At 46.5% G+C, this 20,473-nt stretch overlaps 1 protein-coding gene across 2 annotated transcripts in view; it reads right to left on the bottom strand.

The window, feature by feature from the left end:
- The window catches only part of ARHGEF3 (Rho guanine nucleotide exchange factor 3), a 305,070-nt gene that overhangs the window by 206,837 nt on the left and 77,760 nt on the right, over positions 1-20,473 (bottom strand). For both annotated transcript variants that reach the window (XM_043975605.1, XM_043975606.1), the window contains exon 3: positions 1,130-1,196. In XM_043975605.1, the coding sequence (XP_043831540.1) occupies positions 1,130-1,196 (67 nt within the window). The remainder of the gene's footprint in view (positions 1-1,129; positions 1,197-20,473) is intronic.

Below are 20,473 nucleotides of genomic sequence, written 5' to 3'. Positions count from 1 at the left end.
CAGGGGAGACGGGCAGGGGTGGGAGGGATGGGTGGGGGCTGGAAGATGTCCGGGAGAGGCTCCTAATGAGCAGCGCCATCCAAAGTGGGGGCGGACGGGCCGCCCGCAGAGGCCCGCCCAGGCTGGACAGTCGCTAGTCAGGTGGGTCATGCAGGGATGCGTGGAGGGTGTTTCTCTTCACTTGGGGGTCGGCCTACAGGGTAGAGAACCCTTCCAACCCTCAGATTCTATGACTCTGGGGTTCCCCGGGGGGTCCTCCATGGACAGCCCTGGACGAGAGTCACCCAGGACGCAAAGGTGGGGGTGGATTGCCATCTACCCCACCTCAAGGAGATGGAGGGGCTATTGAGTAGTAGTTGTTGTTCAATCGGCCCACTCTCTGAGACCCCATTTGGGGTTTTCTTGGTGGAGGTCCTGGGGTGGGGCTCGCCGTTTCCTTCCCAGGCTCATTTTATAGATGAGGAAACTGAGGCCAACAGGGTGAAGTGACTTATCCAGGGTCACACAGCTAGAAAGTGTCTGAGACCCAATTTGAACTCAGCATGATGAGTGCCTGGTGCTCTGTTCACTATGGTGCCACCTAGCAGTCCTGAATTACCGAAAGATAATCAGGTCACAGAACCTTGGGCATCATCTAATTACAGCCCTCTCATTGACACATAAGGCAACCGAGGTGCAGGGAAGTCGGTGTGGCTTGCCTAGAATCACACAGGACTGGGATTTAGACTCAGAATTTCTGCCTCCAAATGAGGCAGAAAGTGAGGGTCCGTTCCACTGCACCACACTGCCCCTCAGTGGTGAGGCCATTTGTCAGCAGGCAGATGGACAAGATAACTGAGGGCCAAAAAAGTGACATGTCAGCCACACGGGCAGGAAGTGTCCAAGCAGGATTTGGATACAGTCCCTCTGACTCAGATCAAGTACCTTTTCCATTTCAACCACTCTTGGTTGTCTTACCAGGCCTGCTGTCCACCCAAGTATTAGCAGCTGGAAGTTGCAGATTTCTTACCAGTGAAGGCTGTTCTGGATAGTTACGACTCCCCAACCTAAAGCTTCCCCTCCAGACCCCATCCACCCACCCTGAGACCCTGAAGGCAGGCGTCACCCGTAGGTTTTTGAAATCACTTACCCCTCTGAAATTCCAGCCTTTAGGGGAGGGAAACATGGAAAAGTTGTTCTGCCGCTGTCGTTTAGGCCTAGAAGAGGAGAAGAGACAAGAGGGTGACTGGTTTTCCTCTTCCCAAACGCTCTGCCAAGTCACCTTCCCCACGTGGAGATTCTCAGGAAGAGGAGACACGTCCTTGCAGGGACACAGGTCAGTCAGACAGTTTACCTTTTCCCTAGCTCTGGCTCAAGAAACCTACCGCCTGCCCAGCTCCCCTCCTTCCCGCTCTCAATCTCTCCCCCTCTCTCTCTCTGTCAGTCTGTCTCTTTCTCTGCTTCTCTTTCTCTGTCTCTCTGTCAGTCTCTGTGTCTTTCTCTCTCTCTGTTTCTCTGCCTCTTTCTCTCTCTGAAGGATGACTTCTCCCTGCCCCCCAAAAAGGAAAGCCAGAAACGATGAGAAGAGTTGATACCTTCACAAAGAACCCAGGTTCAAGCTAATGACCCAGACGGAGACAGAGGAAGTGTAACGAGCTGCTGCTGACTCCTCTCCTCTCTCTGTGTCTGTCTGTCTCTCACACACACCACTCTATATTCCCCAATGCACCCAAGCACCTGATGTTTACTTGTTCCAGCTCAGCCCCAACCTTTCCTCCGCAGCCTCATCCAGACCTCACACTCATGCCTGCCAGGGGCCACGGGTAAGCTACAGTGTCTCCGGAGAGGGGCCTTCATTAGGGTGCGTGTCCCCAGGCCTTTCGTGGGATCACTTAGCAGTTTCTCAGCCTGCACAATCTACCTTCCCATCTGCTCGGGCCTCCAACCATCCCCACCTCACTTCCAATGGAATGAGAGCCGCTCCAACGCCAATGAGAAAAGCCTGGCACGGCTGGTATAAGCCAAACCATCTTGGAACTGACTACCAGCTCACCTGTGCCCCCAGCTGAATGCAATCCAGGTGGTTCCAAACCGTTTTCTGTAATTATTCATACTACAAACAGGCTAAGCCAGTTTTCTGGGGAAAGGAGTAGAAATTAAGCCGATCCTAACTTGTGAATAACTGTAGTATAGTGGGTGGGGCGCTGGAAGACCCGGGTTCAAATCCTGCCTCAGGTACTCATTAACTGAATGACTGGTAAGTCTCTTAACTTCTATGGGCCCGTTGCCTTATCTGTAAAATCAGGGGGTTGGACTCAATGACCTTCAAGGTTCCTTCAGGCTCAAAATCCATGATTCTACCCCTAAATCCAGACTTCCCTCTATGAGACTTGCTCAGAGGCCTGTGTTATTCAAGAGAATGTGGAATAAAATGGATGCATATTGGGCCCCAAATGAAGAATTTGTTACTGAATCAATCAATCCATCAATCATCAACAAGCACTTATAAATGCCCGCAATTTACCAGCCACTGCGCTGTATTTGTGTATGTGTGTATAGCACAGAATATATGCATAATATATTATATAGAGAATATACACAAGTATATATTGTATATACATTTAATATATACACATTCTATAATTAAGTATATAATTATGTACATAATATATTATGTATAATATATTTTATACTGTGCTATATGGAATATGGAGAGAATATATAATAACAAAAATATATAAATATAAAGAAAAACCCTATTTTCAAAGAGCTTTTAATAACAAATTTACATAGTACTTCAATAATAATGACAATAAATAATAGCTAACATTTAAGATTTACAAAGCACTTTATATATGTTATCTCATTTGACCCTCACGACAACCCTGGGAAATAGGTACATCTATTATTATCATTATTCATGTTGTTGTTGTTGTTGTTATTCCCATTTAACAGATGAGGAAACTGAGGCAGACAGAGGTTAAAGTGATTTGCCCAGAGTCACACATCGAGGAAGTGTCTGAGGGAGAATGTGAACTCGGGTTTTCTTGACTCTAAGAAAAAACGAACATTATATTCATTCTACCCCTTTTCCTACCTTATCTCATTGGATCATTGGATCATGTATTTGAAGCTGGAATGTGGAAGCCATTAAGGACTAATCCCTTCATTTTACAGTTGAGAAAATGGAATCCCAGATAAGTGGCAAAACACAGACCCTTTGACTGCAAGTCCACTGGTCTTTGCCTCTCTACAAAGCTACCTCACACCACTATCATGAGGTAATTACTGTAGGCATTATTATACCCCTTTTATAGATGAAGAAACTGAGGTTCCAAGAGGTTAAGTGGTCACATAGTTGGTGAATATTGGAGGCTGAAATTGAAGGCAGTAATTCTCTCCAGTCTGGAGGTCCATTGTTCTAGCCACTGCCCCATACTGCCTCTTCCCACCCCCCCAGCCCCCAAAAAAGGTCTTTGTTAAATGCTAGTCCTGGTTATAAAAGGTATCTATAGCATGGTTCACAGGGAGGGTGAGACTGAAAGTCTCTCATTTACTTCCTGCCCTACAAATAGAGATGACTCACACAAAGGAAGGGCAGGATTCCCAAGTATGTTTTTTCTCTCTCTATTCTGTTTGCTGTGTCTCATTCACACACACACATCCCAATGATACAAATCTGTCCCAATAACACCTCAAGGCAAGTAAAGAACTTGAAGATGGATTACTAAATTTAATATTTAATTTAAAACAAACATTGCAAAATTATAACAGGTGAAATGAATTTTACTGAAAATAAAACAAAATTGATGCACCTAAGATAAAAAGAGCTGAATGGGGAGAGAAAACTATCAAATTCCTTGGGTAAAAGTTTGGTATCCAAGACATAAAAACAAGCAATAGAAATGTGTAAGACCCAAAGCTATTCCCCGATAAAGAAATGGTCAAAGGATATGAATAGTCCTCAAAAGAATTACAAATAGCACCCACATGAAAGAATGTTCCAAATCACTAGTAATAAGAGAGAAGAAAATTGAAACAACCCTGTCTCCCCTCACACTCAGCAAATTGGCCAAGACTGACCAAAGATGGGAACAGTCAATGCTGTAGAGATGATAGAAAGATAGGTACACTAATACATTGCTGGGGGGGGGGGGGGCTGCACTCTTCTGGAAAGCCATTTGGAATTATACAAATAAAGTCGCTAAAATGTCCATAGCTGTTGACCCAACGATTCCCCTGCTAAGCACATACCCCAAGGACGACAACAATGAGAAAACCTCCATATATTTACAGCAAAAAAATTTTTGTGGCTGCAGATAACTAGAAACAAAGTAGGTGCCCAGAGAAAGACTAAACAAATCAGGGAACACGAACGTAATGGGATATCACTGTGCTGTAGAGAAAGACAAATATGATGAACTGCAAGAGGCTCCTAGCAACAGATGCAGAGGGAAGAAAGCAGAGCCAGGAAGACAACAGACACAAGGACTAGGCCAATGAGAATGGAAACAATCACCACCAAACAATCGAAAACAAATGTTGCAAAATAACAAAGAACAACCTTGGTCCCCAAAAAGAAATCTGAAGAAACACTTGCCCTGCCTCTACTCCTTTGCAGAGTTGGGACAATGGGGGAGAAGATGCCTATGAAAGAAGGATATTGCAGACCCTGTCACATATTTTTGATACTTTTTTGTTTTGTTTTGTTTTGGGGGCAATCAGGGTTAAGTGACTTGCCCAAGGTCACACATCTGGTAAGTGTCAAGTGTCTGAGACCGGATTTGAACTCAGGTCTTCCTGAATTCAGGGCCGGTTTTTTAAACACTGTGCCACCTAGATGCCCTTTTTTGATGTATTGATTGGTTTTCATTGATCTTTTTTGCTTTCTTCCTTTTTCCTTTTCCTTTTAATTCTTTATTATAAGGCATGCCTCTTTGGGAAGGAAAAGGATAAAGGGGAAAATGGTAATGTAGAATCAAAAAATATCAATGAGGGGCAGCTAGGTGGCGCAGTGGATAGAGCACTGGCCCTGGAGTCAGGAGTACCTGAGTTCAAATCCGACCTCAGACACTTAATACTTAACTAGCTGTGTGAACCTGGGCAAGTCACTTAACCCCAATTGCCTCACTTAAAAAAAAAAAAAAAAGAAATGGAGGGAACATAGAAACAAAAGATAACCATGAAAATATCTTTGCTGGGGAAAATAAATGGGTTAGTAAACACACACACACACACACACACCTCCCAAGCTGTCATGAACCCTTGTTAAACATTTCCCCATTTGGGCATTTCTGGTCGGGTCCTCAGAAAGTCTGCATCCTAAAAATCTACCTGGGGGTTTGTACTAACTCAAAGCCCAAGAAATCCCCTGAAATCGGCTCAGGGCCCCGGCCTAGCCAAGCTCTGGGTGGGGGGAGGGGGGGGCTTCCTGGCTTAGCAGGTTAATCCATTTATCAGGGTCTGAAGTGAAACAGTCCATTAGGGCCATTCTTCGGACAAAGGATTAATCCTGTGAGCCGTTATCAGCCTTAGTAACTCACAGCAGCTTCAAACGATTCCACCCCACAAGGCCAGAGCCAGGAAAACAGAGACAGAGACATCTCATTACCATTGCCAACATTTTCTCCTATCCCCAGCCTTCCCATCCACTTGTCCACACTGGCTTCCACTGAGCCCACGCCCATACTACAGATTGGAGAGAGACTCCCATTACTTGCTCTCTCCCAGGCAAGCAAGAGATGGGACAAGGAGCCACTAAATAATAAGGGTTTTATAAACACAGTAGCCCACTCATTCCTCAGTCCAGGTCAATGTGACAGTGACACCTGATGAGTCCCCTTACACAATGAGAAGAAAAAGAAGTGTTAGTTCTAAAATGTATTTCTCCTTTGTCCTAAATTCAGCACGAGACTCCAGATAGTATAATGAACAGAAAGCTCTGATTGGCTGTGAGACCCTCAGCAAGTCATTTAACTACTAGGCAATTCTCTAAGACTGTAAGGAGGTGGTGTTTTCATTTTTACTTCTTCCCCCCAATTATAATAAAGGCCTCTGGAATCATGACTAGTGACTTGTGATGAAATAATGGGATTTAGCAGATACTCAAAGACCCACCTGGAGATTAATCTAGACTGATTGAATCAAATGAGAGTGATTGACTGCTGATTAGTCCACTTCAAGTTAATTGGATTGTAATCACACCTGGCTAGCCCTTAAGAAGGTATTGTTCTCAGAAGCTAGACTGTGAACTCAACTTGAGAACACCTTCAAAGACAATGGATTTGTATGATGCCAACCAATCAGCTTGAAGCAGTGTGTAAGGACTGCCTGTGTTCCAGACCTATAAAGAGCTTCCACAATCAGCTTGCTGGAGAGTTCCTGATTAAAGCAAACTCATGGAGGAGGACTTGAGGAAGAACCCAACCAAGCTGGAACTCTATGCTAGATAGGCTTTTTCTTAACTTTCTGAACTCCACGTTAATACCCGTATGCTTTAATAAATGTTTAATGCCCAAAGACTGGTGCTGAAGCTTCTAATTTAAGGTGACCACAATTTAGATTTTAAATATCACACACTGAACTGATCCAAGACTTTGAGTCTTGCTGAAAACTGTAATGACTGAGAAGACGCTGTCCTGCACTGAGGAAGAGTTTTCTCACCTGGAAGTTCCCTTTCACAATTAAATCAGGTGCTGTTCAGTAGTGTCTGTGACTGTGTCCATGACCCTCTTCGTGATTTCACATGGGATGTTCCTGGCAAAGATACTGGAGTGGTTTGCCATTTCCTTCTCCAGTGGATTAGGGCAAACAGAGGTTAAGTGACTCCCCAGGGTCACTGGCATTTGAGGCCACATTCGAACTTAGAGCGCTGGGCCTGGAGTCAGGAAGACCTATCTACTACTGAGCCACCCAGCTGACTGAAATCAGAGGGACTAAGGAATAAATCATGATACCTAAAAACAAGAGAGAATCACACCATATTCTATGCATAAATTTCCTCTTCTGAGATGGAAAAGAGGTCAGTCGTCACATTTATGTGGGCTTCAGCACTGAAAGGGACCTTCCAAGCATGTCATCCAGACCTCTCGTTTCACAAATGACACAGAAGAGGTTAGAAACTCCTGAGCTGATTCAAATCCAGCCCTCCTTCTCTGCTGAGGGCATTTCTAACCATCTATTTCTCTGCCTTCTAACATCCTCAAGGGACAGCCTGGGGCAGGCCACTGACCCTGTTCCAGCTCTAGCTTCAACCTGAGGTAGGGGAGCCGGTGAGACTCCAGGAACTTTAGTGAATTTATCTAGTGCAGGCAGGAAATCAGAATAAGCAAAACACCGTTTAGATGGTCAAAGACACATCTAGACTTTGATAAGTATTCTCCTCCCCCTCCCACTGAGCATAAGGAGAAAGCCAGACGTCTGGTCTCCCAAAAAACACAAGACGTTCACAAAAGGTGAAGAAAAAGACCACCAAGAAGGGAGCATGTCTACAATTGTTTAAATCAAGTCAGAAATCCCACTCCCGTGATGCCCAACTCCCTGCAATACACACACATGAACACAGAAGTCAGGGTGCCCTGATTTTTTTTTTATTTCTAAGATACAGGATTTTAAAAACTAGGCATTTTTGAAGCATCTGAGATGCTGCATGGTTGTGAATCAGAGACCACCACAGTCTCTGGGGAATCCCAATGGTGGGTGACCCCATGGACAACGCAGAGAAGCATGGTGGGTGTCAATGGGATGCTGCTTATTGCCAGGGAGGAAGCAGCACGGAATGTGTCATCCAGGAAACGCGTGATTGAAAAGGAAGGGGGCCCATTGGGGATCACGGCTGAGACATGACAGCTGGAGAGCGTGAGCTAGGATGGCATTGGCTGGAAGCTCTGGGAGGGGGAGAGGAGGAGGGGGTGGGGGGGAGGAGAGGGGGAAAGGGGAGGGGGAAGGGGAAAAGAGGAAGAAGGAGAGGGGGGAGAAAAAAGGGACAGAGGGGGACATAGAAGGAGAGAGAGAGGGGAAAGGGGAAGAGAGGAGGAGGGGAAAGGGGAAAGAGGAAGAGGGAGAGGTGGGAAGAAAGGGAGAGAGGAAGAGAGAGGGAAGGGAAGAGAGAGGGGGAAAAGGGAGAAGAGGAGAGGGGAAGAGGGGGAGGACACAGACTTGCACTGGATAAGAAGGTATACATAGGTGGTGATTTAAGCCACTGTCAGTAATAGCCACAGAAATGAGATTGAAGGCCCATTGAAGTACTGAAAAAAAAAAAAAGACTGCTACATCAGAAAGGGCATAGGAAATAGAGTCAAAGGATCTGGGTTCAAAACTCAACTCTCACTGGCTGTGTGACCTTGGGCAAAGCACTTAAACTCTGAGCCTCAGTTTCCTCATCTGTAAAATGGAAAGGTTGGGCTCTATAGGACCTCTACAATTCCTTTTAGCTCTAAATGAGCTAAATCTAGCTTGAGGCTGGATCTGAACTCAGGTCTTCCTGACTCCAGGCCCAGTGTTCTACCCACTGACAGAGGTTAAATGACTAGCCCAAAGTTTTTGGTTTTTGTTTTTTGGGGGTTTTGCTGGGCAATTGGGGTTAAGTGACTTGTCCAGGGTCACACAGCTAGTAAGTGTCAAGTGTCTGAGACCGGATTTGAACTCAGGTCCTCCTGAATCCAGGGCCGGTGCTTTATCCACTGTGCCACCCAGCTGCCCCTAGCCCAAAGTTTACACAGATTGTAAAGTGACACGAGTGAAATTTGAACTCGGGTCTTTTGACTCCAGATCTGAATCGCTGTCATCAGGGAGAAGTACAACTTTAGTTGCTCTCTTCATTGCAAAGGAACTATTATCAGGATCTATCAAAGAATCTTAAATAGCAACAGGTTTGTTAACTGTGGCTGGCCAGGCTGGTCTTTGCACAGGTGACCCAGAGTCCGGCCCTGCCATCTGCTTCTCCAGTCTGGTGGACAACTGAAAAGGTTGGAAGAGTGTGTGTGTGTGTGTGTGTGTGTGTGTGTGTGTGTGTGTGTGTGTGTGTGTGTGTCTCAGGCTTCAAATGCCCTTCTAGGAACAGGGTCCTATGACTTAATGGATATAGAGAACTCCCATGTGAGGAAACTCCCTCCACCAATGCAGGTCCACACCTTCCCTGACACTGATAGTCTTAGAGTCTTGCCTAAAACAAAGAGGTTAAGGAACTGGGAGTGTGTCTAAATTAATACCCTCATTTCACAGATGAGGAACCAAGGATACCAAGGGCTTGCCCTGAGTCACTCAGGTAGTTAAGTGGCAAATCTGGGATTTGAATCCAGGTCCTGACTCCAAATCTAGGGCTTTTTTCTACTGTCCCAGGAGTCTATTCTACTTATCCTAGTAGGAAAACAGAGGCACTGAAAGCCTAGAGTTAGAGGTGCACGTGGTTCTTGGAGGCTCATGCTTGGGTGATTCCTACACCAAGATGGAAATTTCCCACATGCACACAGAGACAGGCTTATGTCTAGCATCCAAAGACCAGTCCGTCTCCACTAGGGTAGTCCAAGGGGATAAATTTGCCAACCACAGCAATGGGGGGGGGGAAGGGGGGGAGGCAACTGGGGTTAAGTGACTTGCCCAGGGTCATATAGCTAGTACTAGGCTGAGGTCAAATTTGAACTCAGTTCCTCCTGACTCCAGGGCCAGTGCTCTATCCAGGACAGCACCATCTAGCTGCCCCAACCACAGCAATTCTCAAAGGTCAAGCCCAATGCAAAGAAAAGCCACAGAGTCTTTGTTGTCAGAGGAAATGCCACACCCACAAAATCCCAGCCTGCAGATGGACTGACACAACAGAGAACCATATACCGGGATTGTTTAAACCTCCAGAGGCCTCAAAAACCCGCATTGTGTACTGCATCTGTTTTGAACAGATTTCACTTTAGTTCTCATCCCTGGAGGCTTCCTTCCTAAGGGAATGACTAAGGACGCTGCCCCTCAGGCATCACCTGGCTCCCTGGTCAGCCACTGTGAAGGCACTCCCAGGAAATGCCATGCATTGTGGGCATCCACATGTGCCTCCTCCCAGGAGCACCATGGCTAAGAAGGGAAGCTCCCAGAGACCAGGGGCTGTCTCAGTCTTTGGACAGGGCAGTGCTCAAGATGTTGTGGAATGATGAGTGAGAGGAGCTGGCCTGCAAGTGAGGAAGACCCAAGTTCAAGTCTTGCCAGGGGCACACTGTCTTTCTCTAGGTTTGGAGAGCTCATCAGTCCATGGACTGTCAGTTAGGACTATTTGGAGACCTCCATTAAAAATGCCATTCACGGGGGTGGCTAGGTGGCACAGTGGATAAAGCACAGGCCCTGGATTCAGGAGTACTTGAGTTCAAATCCAACCTCAGACACTTGACACTTACCAACTGTGTGACCCTGGGCAAGTCACTTAACCCCATTTCCCGGCCCAAAAAAAAATGCCATTCACAAGCAAATGAGTCAACTTCTCAGCTCTTCAGGCAACTATAACTTGCAAAGGAGGTGGTGATCTGCACTAGTGGAGAGAGTTTCCTCACCTGGGATCCCCCCTTTTTTTGGTGGAGCAATGGGGGTCAAGTGACTTGCCCAGGGTCACACAGCTAGTAAGTGTCAAGTGTCTGAGGCTGGATTTGAACTCAGGTCCTCCTGAATCCAAGGCCAGTGCTTTATCCACTGCTCCACCTAGCTGCTCCCTACCTCCCCTTTTTTATCCACTGGAAAGAGTACAGATTGGAAGTCACAGGACCCAAGTACAAATTCTGCTCTTCCACTTAAGGACAGGGAAACCCCAGGCCAGTTACTTAATTCTCTGTGCCTCAGTTTCCTCTCCTGCAGAATGAGAGTTGTACTAGATGATCCCCTAAGTTCCCTTCTAGCCCCAGGACTCTGACTAAAGGAATTAACCAGGTATTTCTCCCCAGTTAATCAAGGCTTTCCCTGCCAACCAAGTACTAGTGATAAACTCCTTCCTCCTAACAGCTAATAATCACACACATTTCTAGAATGCTTTAAGGTTAGCAAAGCACCCTACAAATATTATCTCAGTTGATCTTCACAACAACAAACAAGGTAGGTACTACTGCTGCCCCCCATTTTACAGATGAGGAAATTGAGGACAGAGGTGAAGCGACTTGCTCAGGGTCACACAGCCAGTCAGGGTCAGAGTCTGGATTTGAACTCGGGGCTTCCTGACTCTAAGCCTAGTGCTTTCTCCACTGCCCACCCAAGCGCCTCCACTGTATGCTTAAGAAATGACAAAACAAAACCGTCCCGGCGCTTTCTGGAGTGCAGTGCCCTCGAGCGGACAAGTCCAGGCTGGATTGGACACCTTGACATTCCTTTAAAGAGCCCCCATCCCTGACACGGACAGAGGACTCGGACCAGAGCCAGCCACCGTTTTAATAAGCTTGCTCGAGGATTGCGCCAGCTCTTCACGGTCCCTTGTCACCGGCAGCCGGGCTCCTGCGGGGGAACAGGTCTTACATCCGAGTTGCCATAGCTGTCTCTATGGTAACATCCAAAAGCAGCCTTCGAGAGCCCATCCAAACCTATGTTCTCCCTCCACGCGACCCTATTCAGAGCGATCGATTCCGCAGCTACAGCGTCCCCTCGCAGGATTCCTCGGCCCGTTTGGCCAATATTCTGCGCACGTGGACCACCGCGGGGGGATGCGGGGGGCGAGGGGGGGGGACGAGGAGGGGGAAGCACTGCACGTCTAGTCAGCTGGACACACCAATAGGCTCTTCTCCCCACCTGCCGAAAGCATGGCTCATTCTCGGGAACCGGGGAGAGCGCCCAGCACCAACCAGCCGCCTTCAATTTTCCTGCCAGTGAAACAAAGCCCAGGAGTGTTCTGGCCAGGTCTTTAAGAGAAAAAAGCAACCGGTTTATCTAAAGGGAAATGGACTGTGACTCATCTACCTTTACTGGATGAAAACGCTCCCTGGCTACAGGGCTAACGGACATCCAAGACGCACGGAAACCTCTGGGAGGCAACAAAGAAGCGAGATTAAAATGATGCCCCGGGGCTGGGGAAGCTGGAGTCCCTAGGTGACCTCGGTGCAAAGAGTTCTCCCAGACTGGCTGCAGCCCAGAGTCCCTCTGATATGCGGGTGCACATGCCCGCGGGGAAGAAAGATGGAAAATTCCATCGAGTTCCTAGGGACCCAACCTGAGCTCCACCAGTAATGCTCATCATGCCTGGGAGAAGCGCTGTTTGCCAACAGCTTTATCGTCAAGGAGGTTTAGATTGAGTTCAGTCTAATAATAACCCTCCAACATCAGGGTTCTTGACCTGGGCTCCACGTGTAGATTTCAGAGAGTCTGTGAACTTGGATGGGGAAAAATACTTTTACTTTTGATATAATCTTTTCATTAGAATATTTTTGATACACAATTACTTGTAATGGGTTTCCTTTACTGTCGTTTGCATTTTATGTGATGCATTTAAAAACACGATTCTGTGACGGGGACCAGAGACTTCTCCAGACTATTTTAATAGTCTGGCTATGTGACCCCTTTAGGGTTCCTGGAGACCCCAAAAGGCTAAGCCTGCCTAATGTAAAGGAGACCTGAGTCTGAATCCTGCTTCTGTTCCCTAACCGGCTGTGTGGCCCTAGGGAAAGTCACAACTTCTCTGAATCTCAGTTCCATGAAATATGAGAATAATTGTGTGTGTGGGGGGGGTATCTGCCAACAATGTCAAAAGCAGCTTATCCAGGTTAGACGTGACTACCTGGAGACAGGAGGGAGAATGATCTACTAGAGGTTATTCCATTAATATAAATATAATATTTACAATTTGACCGTTTCACAAAATGTATTTTTTTATTCCATTCGTTGCTTATCTGTTCTAAATTTTCACTTTTTGGGGTCACAATATACATTTAAAGAAGAACAAAAAAGAGGATTGTGTCTGAAAGCATGAACTTTTGTTGAATGGGTGTTTTTAGGGGCAGCTAGGTGGTGCAGTGGATAGATAGCCCTGGAGTCAGGAGTACCTGAATTCAAATCCTAGCTGTGTGACCCTGGGCAAGTCACTTAAGCCCAATTGCCTCACAAAAAAAGAAAGAAATAGTGGGTGTTTTTAATGTGTATATTGAACTGAAGGCAAGAGTCACAAAACTGTCCTTTTTGTTTGGTTATCAATTCCCTGAGCCTCAGTTTCCTCATGAGGAAGTTGAACTAGATGACTTCTGAGTTGCCTTTTGGCTAAAACGATTCTAGGACCCTTCAGTGACTACTAGGTGATGCAGTGACTAGAGCTCTGGACCTGAAGTCAGGAAGACATGAGTTCAAATCCAGCCTCGAATACTTACTATGTGCCTGGGCGAGTCACTTAAACTCTGCTTGCCTTGGTATCCTCGTCTACCCCCCAGGGTTATTGGGAGGATCTGACTGGATATTTGTAAAATGCTTGGCACAGTGGGTGCTTCATAATTTTCACTGATATCTTTTGTTCCTAAGTCGTCTCACTCTCCCCCTGAATTCCTTTCCCAGAGAGTCATCATCACATGCAGTAAAGATTTATTTGACTGATTTTTCATAACACAAACCTGAAGTAGTGAACTGACTTTATCGTCATTTCACAGATGAGAAAACAGGCATGAGGGAGTTAAGACATCAGTGCCAGGTGAGGCATGAGGCACCCAACAGGGTGAATGGCTCCTGCCCTTTCCCTGCTAATGTGGACAGCCATCAGTACAGCACCCACAAGCAGAAGCAGGCGGCAAAGGAAGTACCGTCACAGAAGAAAATGCCATGTTTGTGGCGTGCAAGGACATTAGCCTTCCACTGGGTGGGCAGGAGGTAGGTCCTTACAGAATGCTTCTCACAGAGGGGTGCTTCTAGGTGGTCCAGTGACTCCTGGGGGTCCTGGAGATGATTCCAGGGGGTCCATAAGATCAAAACTATTTTCATAATAATAGTAAGACATTTCAATTTCTAATGCAGTAAATATTACGTGTAATCCACATAAGGGCTGCTAGGGGGTGCCATAGAGTGCTGGTCCTGGAATCAGGAAGCCTCATCTCCCTGAGTTCAAATCAGGCCTCAGACACTTACTAGCTATGTGACCCTGGTCAAGTCACTTCATTCTGTTTACCTCAGTTTCCTCATCTGTAAAATGAGATGAAGAAGAAAATAGCAAACCACTCCAGTATCTTTGCCAAGAAAACCCCAAATGGCATCACAAAGAGACACAACTAAAACAACTCAACATCAACCCACATAAACAAAAGTTCATTGAGAGGGGTCCTCAATAATTGAGGGGTCCTTAAATTTTTATGAGTGTAAAGAGGCCCTGATATTAAAAATAAAGTTTGAAGATCCTAGAATCTCAGACTTGGAAGGCACCTCAAAGATCAGCTAGTTCAATCCAACAATGCTCTTTTTTTTTTTTTTTTTTTTTTTGGTGAGGCAATTGGGATTAAGTGACTTGCCTAGGGTCACGAAGCTAGTAAGTGTTAAGTGTCTGAAGTTGGATTGGAACTCAGGTCCTCCTGAATCCAGGGCCGGTGCTCTATCCACTGCACCACCTAGATGCCTCAGCTAGTTCAATCTAAACCTTGACAAGAATTCCCTCTCTATGACATGCCCAACAAAGCATCACCCAGCCAGTTAACCTAATTGGGCCTCAGTTTCCTTCCCTGCAAAATGGGGGCATTAGACTAGATAGCTTTAAAGGTCCCTGAGAGCTCTATTGATGGCTCCTAGGAAATAGTTTATAACAAAGAAGCAACTAGATGTCGAATGGCTTAAGCTCTTGATCTGGAGTCAGGAAGAACTGCGTTCAAATCCAGCCTCGGACACTTTCTAGCTGTGGGACCCTAGAGAAGTAAGTCACTTAATCTCTGCCAGCATCAGTTTTCTCATCTGTAAAATGTGGCTGACGATAATAGCATCCACCTCCCAGGACTGATGTGATCAAATAAGTCAATATTTCTAAAGCGTTTTGAAAACCTCTAACCACTATTCAAATGTTAACTACTGTTCATATCAGTGCAGACCCCAAGTCTTAGCCTTTAACAATCCCTTCTCCCTTTCTTCCACTCCCAGTGTGGGGAAGGACATCCTGAAAATGTAGGATGACCATTTAAAAAATCTGATTCAAAGTCCAATGGCCAGCTCAGAAATTCACCCCGTTTCAACCCCAGGGCTCCCCAAGTTTTTCCGACATATCCACATAAAAGAGCTTTGATGGGGGGTATCAGCTAGGTGGCACAGTGGATAGAGCACTGGCCCTGGAGTCAGGAGGACCTGAGTTCAAATCTGGCCTCAGACCCTTGACACTAGCTGTGTGACCTTGGGCAAGTCACTTAACCCTAATTGCCTCACCAAAAAAAAAATCTTTAATGGGCATTTCCCCAGCACCACCACCATGGAGCACGCCACGAGGCCTATTTCCTATTGAGCCTCAACCACCAAACACTTGGTTATTTACAGCATAAAATAAAAGAACAGATTCTCCTCAAACACCAGGCTGTTAGAACAACCACAGACCCTGGAACAAACATGGCTTCTAGGAAGAGCTAAGAGAAAACATCCCAACTCAGACCCCTCCCCTCGGCACAGGGGACAGGGCCAACAGGGCAGTATGCTGCATGAATCTGGGTTGGTTTTCTATTCTTTTTCTTAAGAAAAAAGGCAGTGCGCTTCTCCCACAGTTTGCTTGCCATGTCCTAAGTTCAGAAAGGTAGGATGGGGCCGGTGGTGAAAGGCTTAAGGGAAATCTATGCTCAGTCTTGGCCCATGGATTCCTGGCCAAGATAGAATGATCTGAAACCCCTCTCTTTTCTGGGAGCGGGCTAAAGAATAGGGAGAACCAACAGACTGTGACAGCATCAAGTGAGATCATATTTATTAAGTGTTTGGCATGGTATCCAGTACACAGTAGGCGCTTAATAAATGTTGATTGATTTCTCATCTATAAAATGGGGGCAAGAACAGTCATTGACATCCCAGGGTTGTTGCAGTGATAAAATATGATCATATTTGCAAAGTTCAGAGCGATCTGGAAATCCTCATTGTTGTTGTTGGATTCTGCAGCCAGGAGTGTAGGTGACTACAGTTACACACAGCTGATGTGAAGGTGAAATAGTCTCTTTGCTGAGAGGCAGCATGCCTAAATAGAGAGAAAGCTGGCCGGAAAGTCATGAAGACCCAAGTCCCGCCTGGGACCCAGACTGGCTGAGTGACCCTGGGTGAGTCACTTGACTTCTTGGTGATACTTCAGAGGCTGTCCCAAGCTGGACTGCCAAAGAAACTTGCTACACTCGCTGATGAAATCCAAGGCCCAGCCCTGAATAAATTCAACATTTGCCGTGCTCTCCTGACTCAAACACAGGTAATGACCCTGTGATTTTCCAGCTCTGTGTGACAGAAATATAACCAAGGGGGAAGAATTCTTATCTGAAAAGCCAGGACTGACCCAACTGAGCCCCAGAAGCTCAGCACTGGCAACCAGGAAGCGGACTCAGCGGCCACTCAAGCCAAGCCATACACAAAAGGAATCCCCACCTCGACCTACCCAACCTACCCCATGCATCCAAAAATCCCGACCAGGAAATTCTTTCATCAAATAGAAATACACAGAGACCAATTTCCCCTCTGATTTTTATGAAGTCTAAAAGGTTGGTGGCTTTCAGAGGAAAAGTTAACATTATGCATGTGGATTTGGCTATTAAAATGGCCGGGGAGGGGGGTGGGGTGGACAAGGGATGTGAGCCTGGCCTCAGCGATGGAAAACCACAATTTATGGTCCATGTTCCATGTTATAACTGATGTTGTAACCACCATTATCAGTGGCCATCAGAGAAAAAGCCTTATCTGCCCTTATCCCGGAAATGTACAACTGAAGAGGGCCATAGACTTCTTTGGAGTGGTCAGAGAGTGGGACTTTTTTTAGTATGAGCCAACAAGACCAACAAAGGCACATAAGGGGAAGAGGAAGAAAATAAGAATTAATTAGGCGCCTACTATGTGCCAAATACACAAAAGTGCTAAGCACTTTACAAATATTATCTCATCGAAATACTATTCCCCATGCACATGTGAGAGTGAATTAAATTAGAATCATTCTCTGTCTGCTATTCTGTTCACTTTGAAAACAAAGGACAAACAACAACACAGAGAAGAGATTAAATTTCCCAGAACATAGCTTCTATCACACCATTACCCTTCTCAAAATCTTCTATGGCTCACTATTGGCTACAACCAAGGAAAATGAGGCCCAGGGAAGTGATTTGTCCGAGGTCACCCAGCTGGCCTGGAGCAGAGGTGGAGTTTGACCCCAGGACCAAGGCTATCTCCAGAGGTTCCCTCCCCACAAGCCTTAATGTAAACTGTTATAATGATGAATGTCATTCTAAACTCCAGTTGGTCTTGAACTAAGGGTCCCCTGAGAAAGGCTAAGAAAGATCTTGGAAAATAATTTGTTTTATCTGTGATCTAAACGTGCCCCAGCACTCAACCCATCAAGGAGCTCTTCAGTTAAAAAAATTTTAAGGAGATTTGGTACCTCTGAGCCATGTGCTTTATGCCAAATCTCCCCATGAAAGTCCAAGGATTTCTTTCATGGTTTCCCTCCCCCCACCCTTCCCTTCCCTTGTTCCTCAATAAACTACCACCTTATTCTAACTATGTTTTGTGTGAAAGAGGGTGTAATTCTTTAAAGAGGAATTCCTAAGAACCCCAACTCCTACCCCAACCCCGTACCCCATTTTCCCACCATATCATCTGGCGCCCGAACGTTTGTAGGGATGTGGGATTTTCCTCTTTCCTCTTAGCACACAAAACTGGGGGGTGGGAACCTCCCTTCTGGGTTTCCTTTCTCCCTCTCCCTCCTGACCCAACTTCCCGTTTGAGTCACAGAGAGGTAGAGACGGTCGGCGTCTGCAGGACAGCAGAGCGCAGCCTGGGACTCCTAGATGTCCGAACCATGCTAGGACCCTCAGACTACACGTTTCTGGGTAAGAACTTTTATGCTTATGTGTCTATCCCTTACCAGCTCTCTGCTCTTGGTTCAGACTATTCTCCTTAGACGGTAGTTATGGGGCAGAAAGGGAGTGTTCCGAAAAATTCACCTCTGGGGTGCATCCTAAGAGACTGGACTAAATTGGAACTTAAAAACCTGAGAAAGAGATGTATGATACATTTTTGTAACAATTATGGCCACATTATCCTCTAGGAAGTGAAGGAAATTGGCCTGTACACGGCACCCTTAATTATAATACCATCTTGCAATTGGACAAGTTTTGCAAGCGTGAAGGGAGATGGACAGAGATTCCATACGTATTGGCTTTTATGAGTTTGAGCCAGAAGTCAAAGGGAAAGGATGAGGTCTCCTCGCCGGTGGAGAATCACCGCAAGTCCAAGCAATCAGCTAACTCTTCGGGCACCTACTCTGAGACCTCAGCCTCCCCTCCTCCGCAAACTCATTCCCTACCTGTTTCTCATTCCACTCCTTCCTCCCCACCTGCTTCTGTACCTATGGGTCAACCACAGTCATATTACTCTATGACTGAGACCTCTCCTTGCCCACCGGCTGATCTCAGAACCAATTCCCTGTGCCACACGGCACAGGGACATAGGAGGCAAGCCTAGGAATACCCCATTTACAATCTGGGGGGAACTCCAATATGTTCCCATTTCTCCTGTTTTTTCCATTCAGCCGACCCCATCTGCTTTACCTAATCTGCAGTCACCTACGGCTATCTCCCTTTCCCCATCTCGCAGCCGAAGACTGTTTCCCCTCCCCCACCTACTCCACAGCCAAAGGCTGTCACCCCTCCCCCACTGGGCCCTGCGCCCAATCCTCTGTCTCCACCTGAGCTATCTCCCCAACCCAGGTCCTTACCAGCGTCTCCCACTGCTTCCCTGCTTCCATTAAGGGAATTTCCCATTGGGAAGGGCACAACAGTAAGGCATGCCCCTTTTTCTATAAGCAGGTTATCTCAGATTAAAGAGAAATTAGGGAGCTACTCAGAGAACCCCACAAAGTTCATAGATGGCTTTAAGGCTGTGACACTGGAGTTTGACCTTTCCTGGACCGATTTGCAAATTATTCTTGCCAGCTGTTGTACCCCTGACGAGAAAAAACAGATTTGGGACCTGGCGGTACAAGTTGGGGATGAACACTCGCAGGTTGGAAATTGGGTTGGAGTCCCCGGTTTTACAGCTGTCCCGGTCGTAGAACAGAGATGTAATTATGATAACAGGGAAGACAGGGCTCGTAGAAATCACATGATCACCTGCCTAGTTGAGGGAATGAGAAGGGGGGTTAAGAAACAAGTCAATTATGGAAAAGTGAGGGAGATAACACAAGGGTCTGATGAAAATCCTGCTGTCTTCATGAGCCGCTTAGCAGACTCTCTGAAGAAATATCCCAACCTAGACCCCCAAAGAGATGTAGGAATAACTGTCCTCAATATTCACTTTATTAGCCAGTCTGCTCCTGACATTAGGAGAGAGCTCCAGAAGTTAGACTGGGGTCCTCAGGTCCCATCCTCACAACTCCTTGATATTGCTTTTAAGATTTTTAATAACAGGGACCTTGCAATAGCCAAAGAGAGAGAAAAGATGGCTCATGCCCGCTCCATAGACCAAGGTTCTATAATAGCAGCAGCCATTACCACATCTGCTACCAGCAGAACTCCGGCTGGCTGACATTCTGGCAGCTGCAGTAAACCGGGACACAGAAATGGGGGACGCCGCACAAAGGTGAGGCCTGCCCTCCTACCTCTTTGTCCCCAGGGCAGCACCCAAGAGATCGGCTTAGCGAAAATCCAGGGCTCTGCAGCTTGCTCTCCTGGTCAGCACCTTGTCAGGCCCATGGCCAAGCTGGACATAGGAGGCAAGCCTAGGAATGGTTTGGGGGCGACCTCTGTCTTACTCTCTGGTTCAGGTCCTAGCATGCAATCAAGGCACAAAGTGGGGATGGAATAAAGGGACCCTAAATGTAGACAGACACTGCCTATCACAGAATTAGGCTTGAACTCCCTCCGGTAAAGCAGGCCACACCCTGTCCTGCAAAAAGTTCCCACTTTACTCCTGATCTGATAAAGTCCCTTTTCCCTTTTGCTCTGGTCAGTTTTAATTTTTTTTTTGTTTAAGTCTGTTCCATCTAGGCTCAAGGATTCATGACACTGTGCCTGCGTGTTGCCTCTGGACTCTCTGGGCCCCTCACGACTCCGCGCACTCCAGGCCTTCTCCACTTCTCTCCCCTCTCCCTCCCTTGCGCCGTGATTTCTTCGACCCCCGGGCAGCATGAAGCAGTTTCAGAAGAATCTTTGTCCCCTTTCCTTATATATAGAGAAGTGGGGAATGTCATGGGGCGCAGAGCACCCCAGAAGTTCTCTGGGGCACATCAAGGAAACTTCTCCTTGAGAAACTAAACCAGAGGACAGATAACGCCTAGAGAGATAAACTGAATCAAATCGGACTGAGCTAGCTTGGGATTCCTACCCTTCATTCTGGTCTCCCTTCCCTGGGGAGATAAATTTGG

Source organism: Dromiciops gliroides, chromosome 1 (genome assembly GCF_019393635.1).
Source record: "Dromiciops gliroides isolate mDroGli1 chromosome 1, mDroGli1.pri, whole genome shotgun sequence".
Lineage (NCBI taxonomy): Eukaryota > Metazoa > Chordata > Mammalia > Microbiotheria > Microbiotheriidae > Dromiciops > Dromiciops gliroides.
This window is presented reverse-complemented; position numbering and strand designations above follow the sequence as displayed.